Consider the following 15,232-nt stretch of genomic DNA (forward strand, 5'->3'; position numbering starts at 1 on the left):
TGAAGTCGATCTTAGTCTTTGTGATACACTTCCCCCGACACATAAGATTTGGGCAAATTTAAACAAGGGCCATGTGGACAGGGACCCAAAGATTTCAGTGTGGACCCCCTGTGACATAACAGTATGGAGACCTGTGCCCTGTTTCATAAAACTCATTATAGATATCAAGTTGCAATAAATGTTATAAACTACTGATATTGTGGCATTTGATCGGTTGAGAGTAACTTCGTCACAGAAATTTAGCATTGGGTTCAGTATTCAGCCAACTTTACACTGGCCTATTTCTTTTGTTTTGTGCAGTATTTGTACAGGTTCTTTTAATAAAGTTTTTAATGAGAAACCGTACTCAAGGGAAACAATAAATATGGTCTCTATAGACAGGTAGTCTTTATGTACATGTTCCTTTGATAAAGGTTTTAATGAGAAGCAATATACAAGGGAAAATAATGTCTTTGTGGACAAGTGCTCTTTCTATGCAGATGGTCGATAAAGCAGGTTTGACTGTACAATAACGGTGATCTTCTGCAATGTGTCCTTACCGTAATGGCATCGTTGAGATGTTTAGCTTTCTCTTCCAGCTGGACTCTCTGCATCCGGAGGTCCGCCGCCCGGCGACCGAGCTTCTTCTTCTCGTCTTCCATCGACTGTTTGTGAGAGAGAAAGGCATGAACCACAGCCAAGGTGCCCTGCCAATTCTCTGGCTTGTCTTTACCCTTTAACTGCGTCAGTCAAAGGAAAAATGGGATGGAATTGGTATGTTAAAGGGACTTGGTAACATTGTTAAATGAGAGAAAATAGTGCTACGGTAGTAACTTCAATGCTAGATGTACAATTAAAGATAACCTGAAAGTTTGAGTAAAAACAGACCATTGTTATAAATAAAAATTGGGAAAAAACTGATCTGATCTGATCGATTCCTTAAATCTCCTATATTATTACAATTTAATTATATTTTAGATGAATGTTCAATGTCACAAAGCAAAGCTCTATATACCATTCCAGACATTTAAATGTTGAATTTATTTTGAAAGCCAGTCTTATGTGTTATTTTTATGTAAAAACGGTTGGGAAAATTCAAAAATGGTTGGGAGAATTTACTGTTAGAGGTTGTCGCATCGTGACGCCTTCAAAGAAAACCATAAATATTTGGTTTAAGAATTTTTTCAGGATTTTTTGTATGTTAGAGGGTTAGTACAGTAGAATGAATATAATAAGTAACATTTCATACAAAATTAAGCAGTTTTTTCATCAACCTTCAACAATGTTACCAAGTCACTAGAATGGTGCACAATAGTGTGCTTTTATGGGGAATTCGACACCATTTGGGCATTTGGCCAATAAGAGGTGTTGTCAATCACTAGCTTTCAGTTTTTATGACCAATCAGCCTTATGTAATGCACCCCATATGGAAAAGGAATTTTCTTACATATCCCTCACCCGAAGACTCTCAGAGAGACTAGGGGGTATGTCTTAATTGGACTACGAGTTAGCTGTGTGCAGACGTGTGCACCCATTAATGGTATTCCATTAAGTCTGGTGTCAGCGAATTATGACCTACTTCACATGGAAACTTGACTACCATCTCCAAAGATGATCTTTCTCTTGTTTTCTCATATTTCTCATTCTCTTCTTGACCCGTTTGTGAGAGAGAAAGGCATGAACCACGGCCTAGGTGTCTTCCCAATTCTCTAGTTGGTCTTCCTTTTTCATTACTATAATAATGAAAGTAACAATAATAATAATATTCATGGGTTCTTGTAAAGCGCTAATGTCCGGAACACTTGACACTTCAGGCACTCTATACTTATTACCCTGGCTTTAGCATGGCTGCCATTACAGCACTCTAGCATTTCAAGGAATTAATTCCTGAATTAGACTTGTAATAATATTAATACTAAACAGTTATATAGCGCTTGTGACATAAAAGTTTCAAAGCGCTGTACACAAATCAAGATTACTTCAAGAAAAATCAATATCACTAATGGAATTAACATTACTTATGAATGAGCACGACTTCCAGTGACGCAACTCTCTTTACTCTACGGGATATGATCCTACCTTGCATTCGGGGCAGCTCCAGGCTCCTGGGGGTACGGCGGCGAGGGGCGGGTCCAGGCAGGTCAGATGGTAGACTAGGTTACAGGTATCGCACATCAACAGCTCACCAATCTGCCTACAGACTGCACATATATCCTCATGCCCCTGGTGGTAAGAGGGACAAATGATTATCAAAGTAATGAATTCAATTCGATTCAATCAAATCCAATTTAAAATTTATTGGTCCAAAAGCAAATTTGTTGCGTTTACATGCATTATTTACAGAAAGATAATAGTAAATGTACATGTGACATGATACATACAATATAAATTATAGAAAGAATAAACATATAGCACTAAAATTCACATTATATAGATATTTTCTCTCAATTTACATTAAATTCAATGTTTGTTCATATATCCAGAGTAACTACAAACACAATATTACATTGCAATTAATATTATTATCATCAATATCAATTGTATTTCATTTTATTGTATCATTTATCACCTGCACATTCCAAGTTACTTTAGGAATGTTGCATGATAATTTAGTATGCATCTGGTATTAAAATGGAGCCAACAAATAGCAAAAGTTTGTACATACAATGGCAGAACCCTCACACGTATCAACAGACCTATGGCATAATACGTATCAAATTCATGACTATTTAAAGATACCGAAGGTCTAAAATTAAATTTTATTTTCCTTATGCTTAATCCTATTTACAGTGAAGTGAAGTCCAATACTGTGTGGCCCTTGCTGACAGAAAGTTCATGTGAATACAAAATACAAAAAAATTTGTGAGTGAAAATAGAGCCCCACTTTCGTGGCACTTACAGGAAATCTCCAACAACATGAATAACAGTACATTAACTGATATTAAAGATAAGACAAATTCTTTGACAAGATATTAGAACAAAGTCAAACTAGAAACTCCATTGTATACTAACTACTTACATCTGAGTCTGGCTTAGGCAGACCATTTATTCCAGCATTTTCTGAACCAACACCATCAGCGAATCTAGCAGGCCTAGCAGCTGTAGTGAAAAAGGAGGCACAAAAAGAAATATTAAGAGTGAATGACTGGGAGTGTCGTGGTCGAGTGGTTTAAGGCGCTTGACTGGAGATGCAAAGGTCGAGGGTTCGAATCTCGACATGACACTTATATCCTTTGGTAAGATATTAACCTGCCCTTGCTACTCTCTACCCAGGTGTTAAATGAGTACCAGGTAGGATGCGGCCGTCATTGTCAAACAGTTTTTGCGCGTCAAGTAACGCCTGGCTGGAATGCTCCTCAGGCAAGTATTGAATCCAATGACCGGGTTAATAGTATATTTGTAAAGCGCTTAGAGACATTTCTATTAAAGGGATCCGGTAACTTTGTCTTAGATCTTTTAGAAATAATCCTTAAATTAGCTCATGCTGCAATGATAAATATAAACCTTTAGGTCAGTCAGGAACTCCATGACTTTTTCAAGCCGATCGCCTGTCTGATTATCAAGATATTAATGATTGGAATTACAAATTTTGAAAACCGTTTGCTGAACGGTTTTCGTAACACTACAGTCTATTGGGGAAAACGAGTATGCTAAAACCGGTCAATCAAAGATTTTTACTTTTTTGAGGCACTTCTTGATCATTTTGAAGCGCGATTTTTTCAGGGCTTCAATATTAAACATTATTAACCGTATCAGACATCTGAGCAGGGCAATTTTTAAATGGTATTGCCCTCAAGGTTTTGATGGATAAGTCACCAAAATTACAATAAGTTAGTCCGCGCAGAAAAGTCAATGGGATTTTGTGTGTAATTTGGCGGGCAATATAGGTTATATAGAAAACCAATGCGCAAATATTTTACCCCGCTCAGAAGAGTCAATGGGATTTGTGTGTAATTTGGCGGGCAATATAGGTTATACAGTAAGTCAATGGACAAATATTTTAGCCCGCTCTGAAAAGTCAATGGCAAAATGCGTGTTAAACTAGTGCGCAATAATGTAGTGCCAGTTGTAATTTACATCGCGCATCAGCTATTGTAATTTACATCGCGCATCGTGTATTAGAAAATGCGCACTTTGCGCGAACTCCATTGTGACGTAACAATCACACCCTAGGCAAACTGTTTGCAGTGTATCGAAAATCTGTCAAACACTGGATGAACAGTGCTGGTTTGACAATGTTTTTGCAACTTCTAATGCTAGGAAACCCTGTGTAGCCTACATAATTTAAGAGTATAAGATAGTAAGAGTTTCTTGTTTGCTCTAGATGTCTGATGTGGTTAATAATAGTAATATTGACTGCCTAATTCAGGGCAATACGACTTGTCATATATCACCCTCACCTTCGGTTCGGGCGATATATGTCGTATTGCCCAGAAGGCAGTCAATATTACTTAAATATCACAGACACTGTTAACATGTAGGACCGTGTATCTCAGATTTAACATTGTTAAACGATCCCTTTAAGCGCTATATAAAAATTTAATATTATTATTATTATTACACAAGACATGATAAGTGAGCAAAATGTTCAGACAGATTCATCAATGTGCTTTCTTAGTAGATAAACGAAGGGGGCGTGATGGCTCAGTGGTCGAGCAGTGGTCTCGTAACCGGTAGGTCCCGGGTTTGGAACCAAGTGGATGCACTAGTACCCTTTGGTAAGGCATTAACTCTCATTACCAAGTCCCTTGGAGAGGACTTTAAGACATCGGACCCCTGGTTGCTTTCTTACAAGCATACTCATGCTTCTTAGCAGTCAGGTAAAACAAACAAACAATGATGAAAGAACTGGGGGAATATACGTTTGTGGAAAAGAGTTTTACCTGAATACAAATTACAATAAACCTAAGAAAGTTTCTCTAGGAATGCATTTCAATGACCAAGATACAACATACGTTCAAATTCATGCTTTCTAACACTTCCACAATCTCTTCATAACCTCAATTTCAGAATAAATGTACAAGATGTTTTCCCCCTTTCTAATTGTACAAGTAAGTTTGAAAGATTGAAGGCTTTGTTTTCATACCTTTTCTCCTTTTCTCTCCCGACCATCCGTTAGCAGCGGCTAGATAAGTTGTTGCTGACCTCCGACTCTGTTTACAAACAAGAAGTTAATAAACTGAAAATAACCCTGACTTGTGTTGTGTAACGAACAACTAATTAAATGATATGCATATATATCATATTGTTTATTTTGTTTATTTATTTTTATTTCTGCATTTTCAAAATGAAACATAATCATATACATAAAGTAACAAATATTTCTTCATTTTACATGATTATACATTTTTAAGTACATTGAATAAGATGCATACAAACACAAATATAATTTCAATGAAAAAAAAGAAAAAAAAGAAAGATAAATTACAGAAAATGCAGGAGACCGCCATCATGAGCGGTAAGCTTGAAATCGATGGCGGCCTCGAGAGAATAGCGGCAAACTCTTAAAAAATATAGTTGTACACACGAAATTGATCAAGTGGGTGCAGTGAAAGTGCATGTGCAAGTGCGAATAGGGTTCTGGTATGTAATGTTTATAATACAATACTATTGTATTTTAAGAATTAATAAATTAAAAATATATTCGAATTAAGAGACGAAGTTTAATGAATAACGATTTTGTATGAGGATATAATGTGACGTTTTAGTGTCGCTTTAAAAGAATAAAGGGTCGAGCATGATTTAATTAGTTGAGATAAATTGTTCCATAAATCGGGGCCATGGTGTCTGATTGATTTATGTGTAATCAACAATCTGGGGTTAGTTAAATGAAAATTCTCAGAAATACGAGTTGGATAAGAATGAATTGTATTATTATGAACAAAAAAATTATCGAATGAAGGTGGCAGTTGCTTATTCATGTATTTGAACATAAAAATTGCAACTTGGAGAGTATGTAAGTCAGTGACTTTTAAGGTTTTTAACTTAAGAAATAATGGGTCTGTATGGGCTAAAAAAAGAGATCCAGTACAAATACGCAATGCCCTTTTTTGTAATAAAAGAATTGAATTAAGTTTGGTTACACCACAATTTGCCCAAACAATATTACAATATGTTATATATGGAAGTACTAGTGTGTTGTACAATAAAAATAACGTAGTATGGGGCAAAAGAAATTTTAACTTATTTATTATTCCAACACTTCTCGATATACACATAGATACATAATGTAAGTGATCATTCCATGTTAAATTTTCGTCAATAAAAACTCCTAAAAACTTTAATGTCCTTTTTTGTTCGATTGCCATATTATCAATTTTAATATTAATACGGAAATTAGTCAAATGAGAATTATATTGATTAACTAGTTAATAGTGTATGATTTTCAAACCATATCAGTAATAAGTTGATAATTAGTGGCAGATCCAGGGATAATATGGGGGTGAGTGGAGGGGGGGGGGGGGGGGTGGATGGAGGACATGGGTGAAATAAGACAATTTTATAAACAAAATAGCCTAACCCTCTCATAAGTTCCGGTAATATTTTCAGTTCCCAACCGAAAGAGGGACAAATGCGAGAGCCTTTCTTTTCTTTTTTATTCCGCCTGTTAGAGATTCTTAGCAATTTCTTGCCCATGATAATGACTTACAAAATTTGTATTCTTCTCCAAGAATCCTTGTTCAGCCACTTACAACAAGAGTTTGAAAATATCTTAGTTGTAGATGATATTTTCATGATATCCTACATTGTTTTGCTAAATTAACACACTGACCACCACCATGCTTACCTCCAACTCATGCTTGTCGAACTTTGAGAACTGGGGTTGGCCGTACTTCTTCTTTTCCTCTCCGATCTCTTACTCTGTAAGGTTTCCGCCGTCTTCGGGGTGACCAGGCCGATGGATGCCATGAACTCCAGTTTCTATGGCAACGCAAAATTATCAAACGATTACAGGGTGCCTTTGACAACAACGGTTATTTACAACATTTTATCTAATTTGCAATATGAATGACTGATGAAATTAGGGCTCACTAAATGAGTAAGTAACAAAGAACAGGAATATATCTATCAAATGATATGATGCATGAGCCCCAATACAAGTAAAACTTTCAAAATCATTGGAGTTAAGCTTAATGGGAGTTAAGCTTAATGGGAGTCTGTATTTTGATTTTGGGTTCCCATGTTCCTGGGTACGGGTCAGTGTTGAGCGCTGCCTATTAATACACAAATATCTAGAGGTTCCGTGGTCGAGTGGTTAAGTCGCCTGACTGTAGATCACAAGGTCCAGGGTTCGAAACCCGCCGCGGCACTAATGTCCTTTGGCAAGACATTGATCTACATTTGCCACACTCAACCCAGGTGATGTACATGGGTACCTGGCAGGAATTAATTCTTTGAAGTGCTTGAGCGCCTAAATGGCAGCACAGCTAATGCTGGGGTAATAATCTCCAAGTTTGGAAGCGCTTAGTGATTGTAATAAGCGCTATAAAAAAAATGAGTATTATTATTGTAGATGCTGCACAGCCATTTCCCATGAAAAAATCCACTTAGATGGGAAAACAGATATCTAGAGGGGACCTCTTGCAGACAACATACCATTTCTTCGGCAGTTAAAGGTTTCTTCAGGCAGGCTGTAGTATAGGTCATGGTAGATGACAGCAACGTTGAAGATGATGTAGATTGCGAGGCAACACAACTTGATAGCGACGAAGGCAGTGGGTTGTCTTTAGGCCTTGTAGACAGGAATTGCCGCTTGTACTGCTTTGCCATGTAATCAAGTTCCTTCAAGAAAGTCGGAAGAAAAATAGACATAACTTGAACCTACAATGGCTACTTGTTCTCGTAACATAAAATTGAGAGAGTAAGCATCTAGGGCTTTTGATGTTTAATAGCAGATACCATTTTTTTGTAATACAGTCAAACCTATCTATAGCGACTGCCCAAGTGAAACACAAAAAGTGGTCTTTAGTACATGTTCCAATAAAGAATCCTTTTCAAGGGAAACCAAAAATGTGGTCTGAGTAGACAGGTGATCACTAAAGCAGGTTTGACTGTAACCTGTTTGACTGTAACAGTGATCTCAATTTTCCAAAATTAACACTTTTTGATTATTTATTCATTTTTGTTCAAACAGTCTTGCCAAATATTCTTTTTACATTCACAGCAACTTGCTACCTTCATTGGATTATCCTTCAAAACTGGGGAAAAATATATTTGTGTTGTAGTGGACTTCATGACGTTTTTGTCATTTCACATTCCTGTACATGATTGTAAATAGCCAGTTGACTTTATGTTATCCTTGAGGACCAAATAAAATAAATAAATTTTTTTTTAAAATGCTTACCTTTGACAGGTTTTGTGAAACGGGTCTCTTGACCACCAGCGAGTTCAGCCGACCGGAAATATTAGGCACCTTGATACTTATAACCGAAGGTTTATTGGTTAGGATCGACAGACGAGTGGGCGTGGAAGGGGTATGCTGAGCACCGCCTCCTCCTCCTCCTCCACCACCGACCACTCCCCCTCCTCCACTGGTTATGGGTGTGGTTGTGATGGTGGTGGTATGGGTGGTAGTGGGGGCTACAAGGAGCTTGGTGGTTGTACCACCGATCATGTTGGCCTTGACTCGACTAGGGATGTTCAGGTGTTGAGATGTGGTCAGGGGTTTGAGCGCTGGTTTGCAGTAGAGTGACCTTCTGCACCTGCAAAAGAGAAGAACAATATTTCTGTTTCAAAATCAAAGAAAAAATTGGCTGAGGAATTCAAAGCTAATAAACTTTCTAGAGGTTTCTTTCTCTCTCTGCCTTCCTCTTTTTTTCTAATATTTCAATTTCAATTTATTTTGCTTCCAACAAAACATTACAAATCAATTATACAAATTTACAATAAATGTAGAAATACATATTGGAAACAGAGAGGTCTACTAAAAAGCAATGCTTGTACAAGTGTGGACACCTCAAATGCTACTTAGGAATAAAGAGTAATTAAATTAACAAGTCGGTACTGTAACTACAAAATAGGGAAAAAGGGGGATGCCGAAAGAGACGAGAACGGGACAGTACTTTACATGACAAAGATAGAAGAATATGGAATAGGAACTTTAGAATTTCATTGTTAAAAAGATTTCCCCTTGTCTTGGAGTTTTATCATGGCTCAAAAGTTATTAACAACCTGAAGAGGGAAAATGCTGATGACTTTATGTTAATGATGCTCGAAACTGCAACTTGAGATTATACGCATACAAATCATAAATTTCATCTACATGTACATGTAGGCGTTATTTGGTAATAAGAAGGTTAATATAGATTTCTCACCGCTTCATGCTGTGCTGAGGGCTTCCTCACACCAAGGTCTGAGCGGAGTTGTTCTACGACTTTTTTCTGTGGTAAACATTACAAAAAGTATGGTAGAAAAATAAAGGGAGGACTGGAGGAGAAGGGACCTGTTTTCACTGACTTCATCACAATTCAGAAGTAATTTCATTAAAAGCATTTTAATCAATTCACATCGGGTGTCTTGTAGTGTCTTGCCAATAACAACTTCAGTGATCAGTGACTCCATATATATGGTTTGGTTTTCTTACACCATTCTCACGCCCACCATTCCCAAACAGAACTGTAAATCCAAATTCACTCATTTCGATGACAGGCGTACATTTAAAAGAATTACTGTTTATTGAGTCTGCTCATTCTGGGTTGCTTAAAGATAAACACGAGTTCTGGTAAAAAAAAGAAAATGAATCCTCACAGAATCAAACGAAACTTACACTGAATGTTCAAGATTACAAATAAATGTCATGTGCCAAACAATTTTGGAAGAAAATGTATACTGACTAAGTAATGAGCATAGAAAGATAAGGATATCAAGGTAAACTAGCCCCGACACCATTTGTGTAGTCCCATATACATCTTTATGTGTATAGTGCTTGTAACTTTACCAAGACTGGGCCAAATTGATTATGATTTTGATGGCTCCAGAACCTTGCAGTGCACACCAATACTTACATGCTACATGATCAACTTTTTCTGATCCATTCCACACCTTTTCTTTCACAATGCAATCGCATTACCAAAACTCATCTTTATCTTTATAAAGCATTATTCTAGCACCCTTTTCATGGTTATATAATCTATAATCTTACCTGCTTTTCACTGAGAGCTGTTATCTTGGCTTGCTGATCATGCAGATTCATTCGCAGTTCTACATTCTGTTCATAACAAAAGAGAGAACAACAACGATAAACTTTGATGTACGGTATTACTTTCATACAAGAACTGTACACTGACTCAAATGTACATGTACATACACAGGGCTTAAATTAACCCAAGGCCACCAAGGCCATGGCCTTGGATGCCCCTTTGATTGGCCTCAATGCCCCTCTCATTGGCCTTTGAGATTTTTTGTGCCCTTTCCAATTCTTCCTATTTGTGCTGTAATACAACCTTTATAGGAATGTGCCCTACAGAAAAGTGGCGTTGCCCTAAAAATATCGAAATTTAAGGCCTGCATACATGTACGCAATATTTCAACATCATATCTCCGAACAATATTGAAGGAAGAGGTTGTGGATATTTCAAAAAAAAATTTACACGATCTCAACAAAGATCTGGATTTTGAAAATTAAAAACAAATACATTATATACATGTCTACATGATTGTGATTTCGTTGACTTAAATTAAAACAAAGCTGTTAATTTTAATCTCTTAAAGCTGTACACTGAAAATGCAGCTGGCTCAAAATTCCAATCCATTTACTCTGAATGCATTAGCAAAAGGGGTAGATAGTTGTACACAGTAGAATTTTAACAGTTTGGTATTAAGCTTCCCAGTATTAAAAGTAGGCAAGGTTGATGAGTGCTTTGGTTTACAAGTGGCAAAATTCTTCATAAAAATGAATTGATATTACATCTTTCATTTTCACAGGTGCAATGTAAATTATCACAAACAACAACATTTAACAGTAAATACAAAAGTTTTCCTTACATGAGGTTCACTCTTGATCTTTGTCACAAGTATCTGCAGAAAAGAGAGAGAGAGAGAAAAAAAGAGTAAACTAGTAAAGAATATAAAACAAGAAAAATAGAACCCTCTATTAACAAGGAGACCTACGTGCACATACACAAGGTGCATGTTTGGCTTATTGAGTACACAATTATTTACAATACAGTGGCTTATATGGCTACACCTGTACTGCTAAAAAACAAAGTATTTCCTTGTGCATTTATGACCAGCCTGTGCATAACCAACTCCAATTTACCAAACTGATCTCCATGTACATGATGTAATTGCATGTAAATACATGCAAGTCTACATGTATACCAGTACTAGAGATGCATAATGTATACCGGTAAGGCGGTAACAAAGGAATCATGCCACCATGCAAAGTGTATTGCCAATAAAATAGGTTCTTGTGGTGTACAATGTACTTAGTTTACTTACAGTACATGCAGTTTCATCTTATTCTAATATAAATTTCAAGTTACATGTGTAAATTGTATCTGAGTTTATTTTGGGTCTGGCATATTGAACAAATAAAATTAAAAAGTGAATGAATTTAAACTTTTTTTTCTGTATTTGGAAGGTCATTCTATTTCTTTTGAATATCAATGTGGCGCTCTACAAGTGTGAACATGTGATATTCAGCAACACTGATTTAAAAAACAATCAACAAAGTGCATGTTGAAAACTTGAAATAAACAATTGTATTTCTTAGAAATCAAATTAAGACCAGGCTCTTCAAAAAAACAAAGTGCAATATTATTCGACCAACACTAGAATACTGCAACTCTGTATGGTGCCCAATACTCAAGAGAGATGAAGACATACTAGAAAAAGTCCAACAGAGGGCCACCAGACTTCTTCCTGAACTGAAACAACAAGCATACCCAGACAGACTTAGAGAACTACAACTTCCTACTTTGGCTTACAGAAGACAAAGAGCAGACCAGATACAGATATTCAAAATCCTGAGAGGCTTTGACAGAGTGAATCCTTCAAAATTCTTCCAACTTGCCACTGGATCAATAACAAGAGGACATGATTTCAAGATTGTTAAACAACGTTTTAACACAAGACTTATTAGGCAGTATAGTTTCTCAATAAGGAGTGTAAACAATTGGAATGCCCTGCCTAAGGAAGTAGTCAATGCTACCACCATTAACCAATTCAAGTCATTCCTAGAAAGGTATTGGAGAAACAATCCAATAAAGTCTGAACCATACTTGAGACGGGATGCAACAGTAAAGAGGGACAAATAAGCGAAACTTCCAGTCTCTACACCCAAGTATACCCAAGTAAGTAAGTATAGATCGAAAACAGTACGAAGGGAATTGTAGCCAACTAAACATGTCATTGCAATTCCTAGTATTAACATGTAGACAGGCGGTGACACGACATTTGCTCCTGCGACAATTGCTCCGGGCTTTATTTCGTCTAAGATGTAGGGTTAGGGTTAGGGTTTCAATAGGGTTTTATGTTAGGTTTAGGGTTAGGTTTAGGGTAGGGTATAGTGTTGAATCCAGGGTTGAAGTTAGCCATTCGATTAGTGTATGAAATTTACAGCGGAGCAATTGTCGCCGGAGCAAATGTCATGGAATCAGACAGGCACGTACGCCGAGGGGGGTTGAACCCCCCTCAAACTTTTGTATGCGTGTGTTTTGGAGGAAACCCCCCCCCCCCTCATTATTTGTTTTGATTGGAAAAAAAAAAAAAAAAATTGTGGTAATGGGTGACCCCAAAAAGCTGACCTTACCCCCCCCCCCAACGAAACGAAATATTGATCAGCCAAATTTTCATATGTCCTCTTACCCCCCCCCCCTCCCCGTTTGTTTATTCAGCGGCTGGTCGAGTCATTGAGAAATTTTCGGCGTGATTTTCACATTTTATAACCCCCCCCCCCCCCCCTTCGAAGAAATCCTGCGTACGCGCCTGCATGTAGATAACTATTTTGGTCCATTTCATTTATGCAACTAAACTACTACTAAGCATCTACATGTATTCCACAGATAGTGCATACATGTACCCATTCCTTAACCTTGTAGTCTATTTTTTTTAAAGGGCAAAAAACTACAGTACATTACAAACTGGAGATGTAAGAATAGACTTGATCAATATTTTACAATTTTGTAAGATTTTTTTGCCTATAAATCCAACAAGGAAAAAAAAACATAACATCAAATTAAACAAATATTATGAATTAGATCCACATAGATCTACTGAACATGTACTGTACATTCATTAAGACCCTTTTGATTTATTATTTAGTTATTAATTCAATTGATTAACTAATCTATTCATTTCTAGTATTAATTTATTCAATTTATTCATTGATTAATTTTGTACACTTGAGGTAGTCAAGCATGAAAAACATGAGAAGCATGATGGCTCAGTGGTAGAGCAGTGGTGTCATAAGTGGGAGGTCCTGGGTTCAAAACTGTTAAATGTCCTTGTGCCCATTGGTAAGGCATTAGTCCACGATACCAACTTACAAGTCCCTCGGGCTCGGTGAGAACGTAAAGTAAAACTTAAAGCCGTTGGTCGCCTGCTGGTTATTTATTTACATGCATAGGTCTATGCATGTTTTCTTAGTCAGGTAAAATAGTCATCCTCAAAAAACAAAAACAAAAACAAACAGACAAATGAAAACAAAGAAAATCAAAAATGAACAAGGCCAAGCTGACAAACAATGGAGAAAATTCAAGGAGTTCTTCATTTCACAGAGTGTTGGCGATTAGAATCTAACTTCACATCTTTTTGTTTGTTATGTGGGGTGCACTCTAGATTCTTTTTGTATTTTTGTAAGTTTGTACTTTGTTTCAATATGATTATGTATGTATTCACTACGTGCAGTCAATTCCACACAGATCTTCCCTTGCATAGGCTACCACTGCAATACACACACACACTCGGTGCTCACATACTGCATAACACTCCCAGTTGACATGTATGCACGTAAACAAAAATGTCAATGAATGAAACTTGAGGCAGCGAGCTTCAGGACAATAGACCAAAATGATGTTGTGGGAAAGATGCGGCGAGAAAGTTTCTGAGAATCGTAAAAACCACCGAATCTGAAAAATACAGGGTAGACCCAGACAAAATTGAGACATTTTTGGCATTCTATAAATAGAGAGAGCTGAGCTCATTGCAGTTAAATGGATGAAGAAGTCTACCAAAGTCTAAAAATATTAGATTTTGTAAAAGGTCAAAATACGAACTAGCGAGGAGTCGCCGGTAGAGCACCCAGAAATAGTCGGAGACTTGCATGCAAATTACACACACACACGCAAGTTGCAATAGGACATTTAAACTGGAGGGGTACAGGCATCACCGGGTATCGGCCCCTGAAATCTACGAGCTACATATCTCAAAACCTTGCAGATTCATAGAAAGTTACCTGATGGGTTTGTATTTCCTTTCGCAGCAGATGCTGTAGCTTCTCCAGCTCTTTATTGGACATCTTCAATGTGACACCAGATAATCACTAAACTCCAATTCGGGCAGATAAAAATACCGTAAGACAACAAAAAATATATGTTCACTCATAGACCGCATCACATGGCGTAATAATAAAATAAAGTTATAAATTCATTACAAAGCCATATCTAAAGCTTGAATCCCATCCTAAACATAAAATTGAATATTGAGTACAATGTTTCATATAAAATCGTGACAAGTCATCTCAATTACAGTCAGAAAAACAAACGGCAGATTTTGCTTATTTCGCGGATGCATGGGGAAAAGAAGTGAAGGGGTCTTGTACACCTCTCAAAGTTCCCGGATGTGGTATTCCCAACTCGTTTATTCTTTGTTGACGTGAAACTTGTTGATGAACATAATTATGCTCTTTGCAGTACTGGCCTATAGTGGAGTTATGCTAACCGTTTACTGGATAGATTACGTATTTCGTTGCAAATTAAAGAGAGATGTATACATTTTATGCATCATAGCCAGCACTACTCTATAGCCCAGAACAATCATTTCCCTGGTACTTTTAATGGAAAGAGTTGCCAGGTATGGAATTCTATATTCTAGAGGGTTTTAACCAGTTGCTGGATAATTCTTTGTTCTCATTAACATATCATTGTTTCTCTCTCTCTCTCTCTCTCTCTCTCTCTCTCTCTCTCTCTCTCTCTCTCTCTCTCTCTCTCTCTCTCTCTCCAAGCTAATACACTTCTCTGTTTTTCTGGAAAATTTTAGGGTTACCCTTAATTAGTTTATCTTTGAGAGTCATTCTGCATAACACCATGAAAGT

General features: G+C 37.0%; 1 protein-coding gene across 1 annotated transcript in view; it reads right to left on the minus strand.

Annotated features, from left to right (window-relative positions):
• LOC115918194 (E3 ubiquitin-protein ligase TRIM33-like) overlaps window positions 1-14,535 on the minus strand; it is a 15,362-nt gene extending 827 nt beyond the window's left edge. The window contains exons 1-10 of the mRNA XM_030989196.1: window positions 14,375-14,535; window positions 10,963-10,995; window positions 10,121-10,186; window positions 9,294-9,359; window positions 8,324-8,681; window positions 7,576-7,761; window positions 5,066-5,132; window positions 2,999-3,078; window positions 2,059-2,202; window positions 540-644 (exon numbers count right to left, since the gene is read on the minus strand). Of these exons, the coding sequence (XP_030845056.1) occupies window positions 540-644; window positions 2,059-2,202; window positions 2,999-3,078; window positions 5,066-5,132; window positions 7,576-7,761; window positions 8,324-8,681; window positions 9,294-9,301 (948 nt within the window). The 5' untranslated portion in view covers window positions 9,302-9,359; window positions 10,121-10,186; window positions 10,963-10,995; window positions 14,375-14,535. The remainder of the gene's footprint in view (window positions 1-539; window positions 645-2,058; window positions 2,203-2,998; window positions 3,079-5,065; window positions 5,133-7,575; window positions 7,762-8,323; window positions 8,682-9,293; window positions 9,360-10,120; window positions 10,187-10,962; window positions 10,996-14,374) is intronic.
• Window positions 14,536-15,232: the final 697 nt, after the last annotated feature.

Source organism: Strongylocentrotus purpuratus, unplaced genomic scaffold (genome assembly GCF_000002235.5).
Source record: "Strongylocentrotus purpuratus isolate Spur 01 unplaced genomic scaffold, Spur_5.0 spur5_scaffold_18, whole genome shotgun sequence".
Classification (NCBI taxonomy): domain Eukaryota; kingdom Metazoa; phylum Echinodermata; class Echinoidea; order Camarodonta; family Strongylocentrotidae; genus Strongylocentrotus; species Strongylocentrotus purpuratus.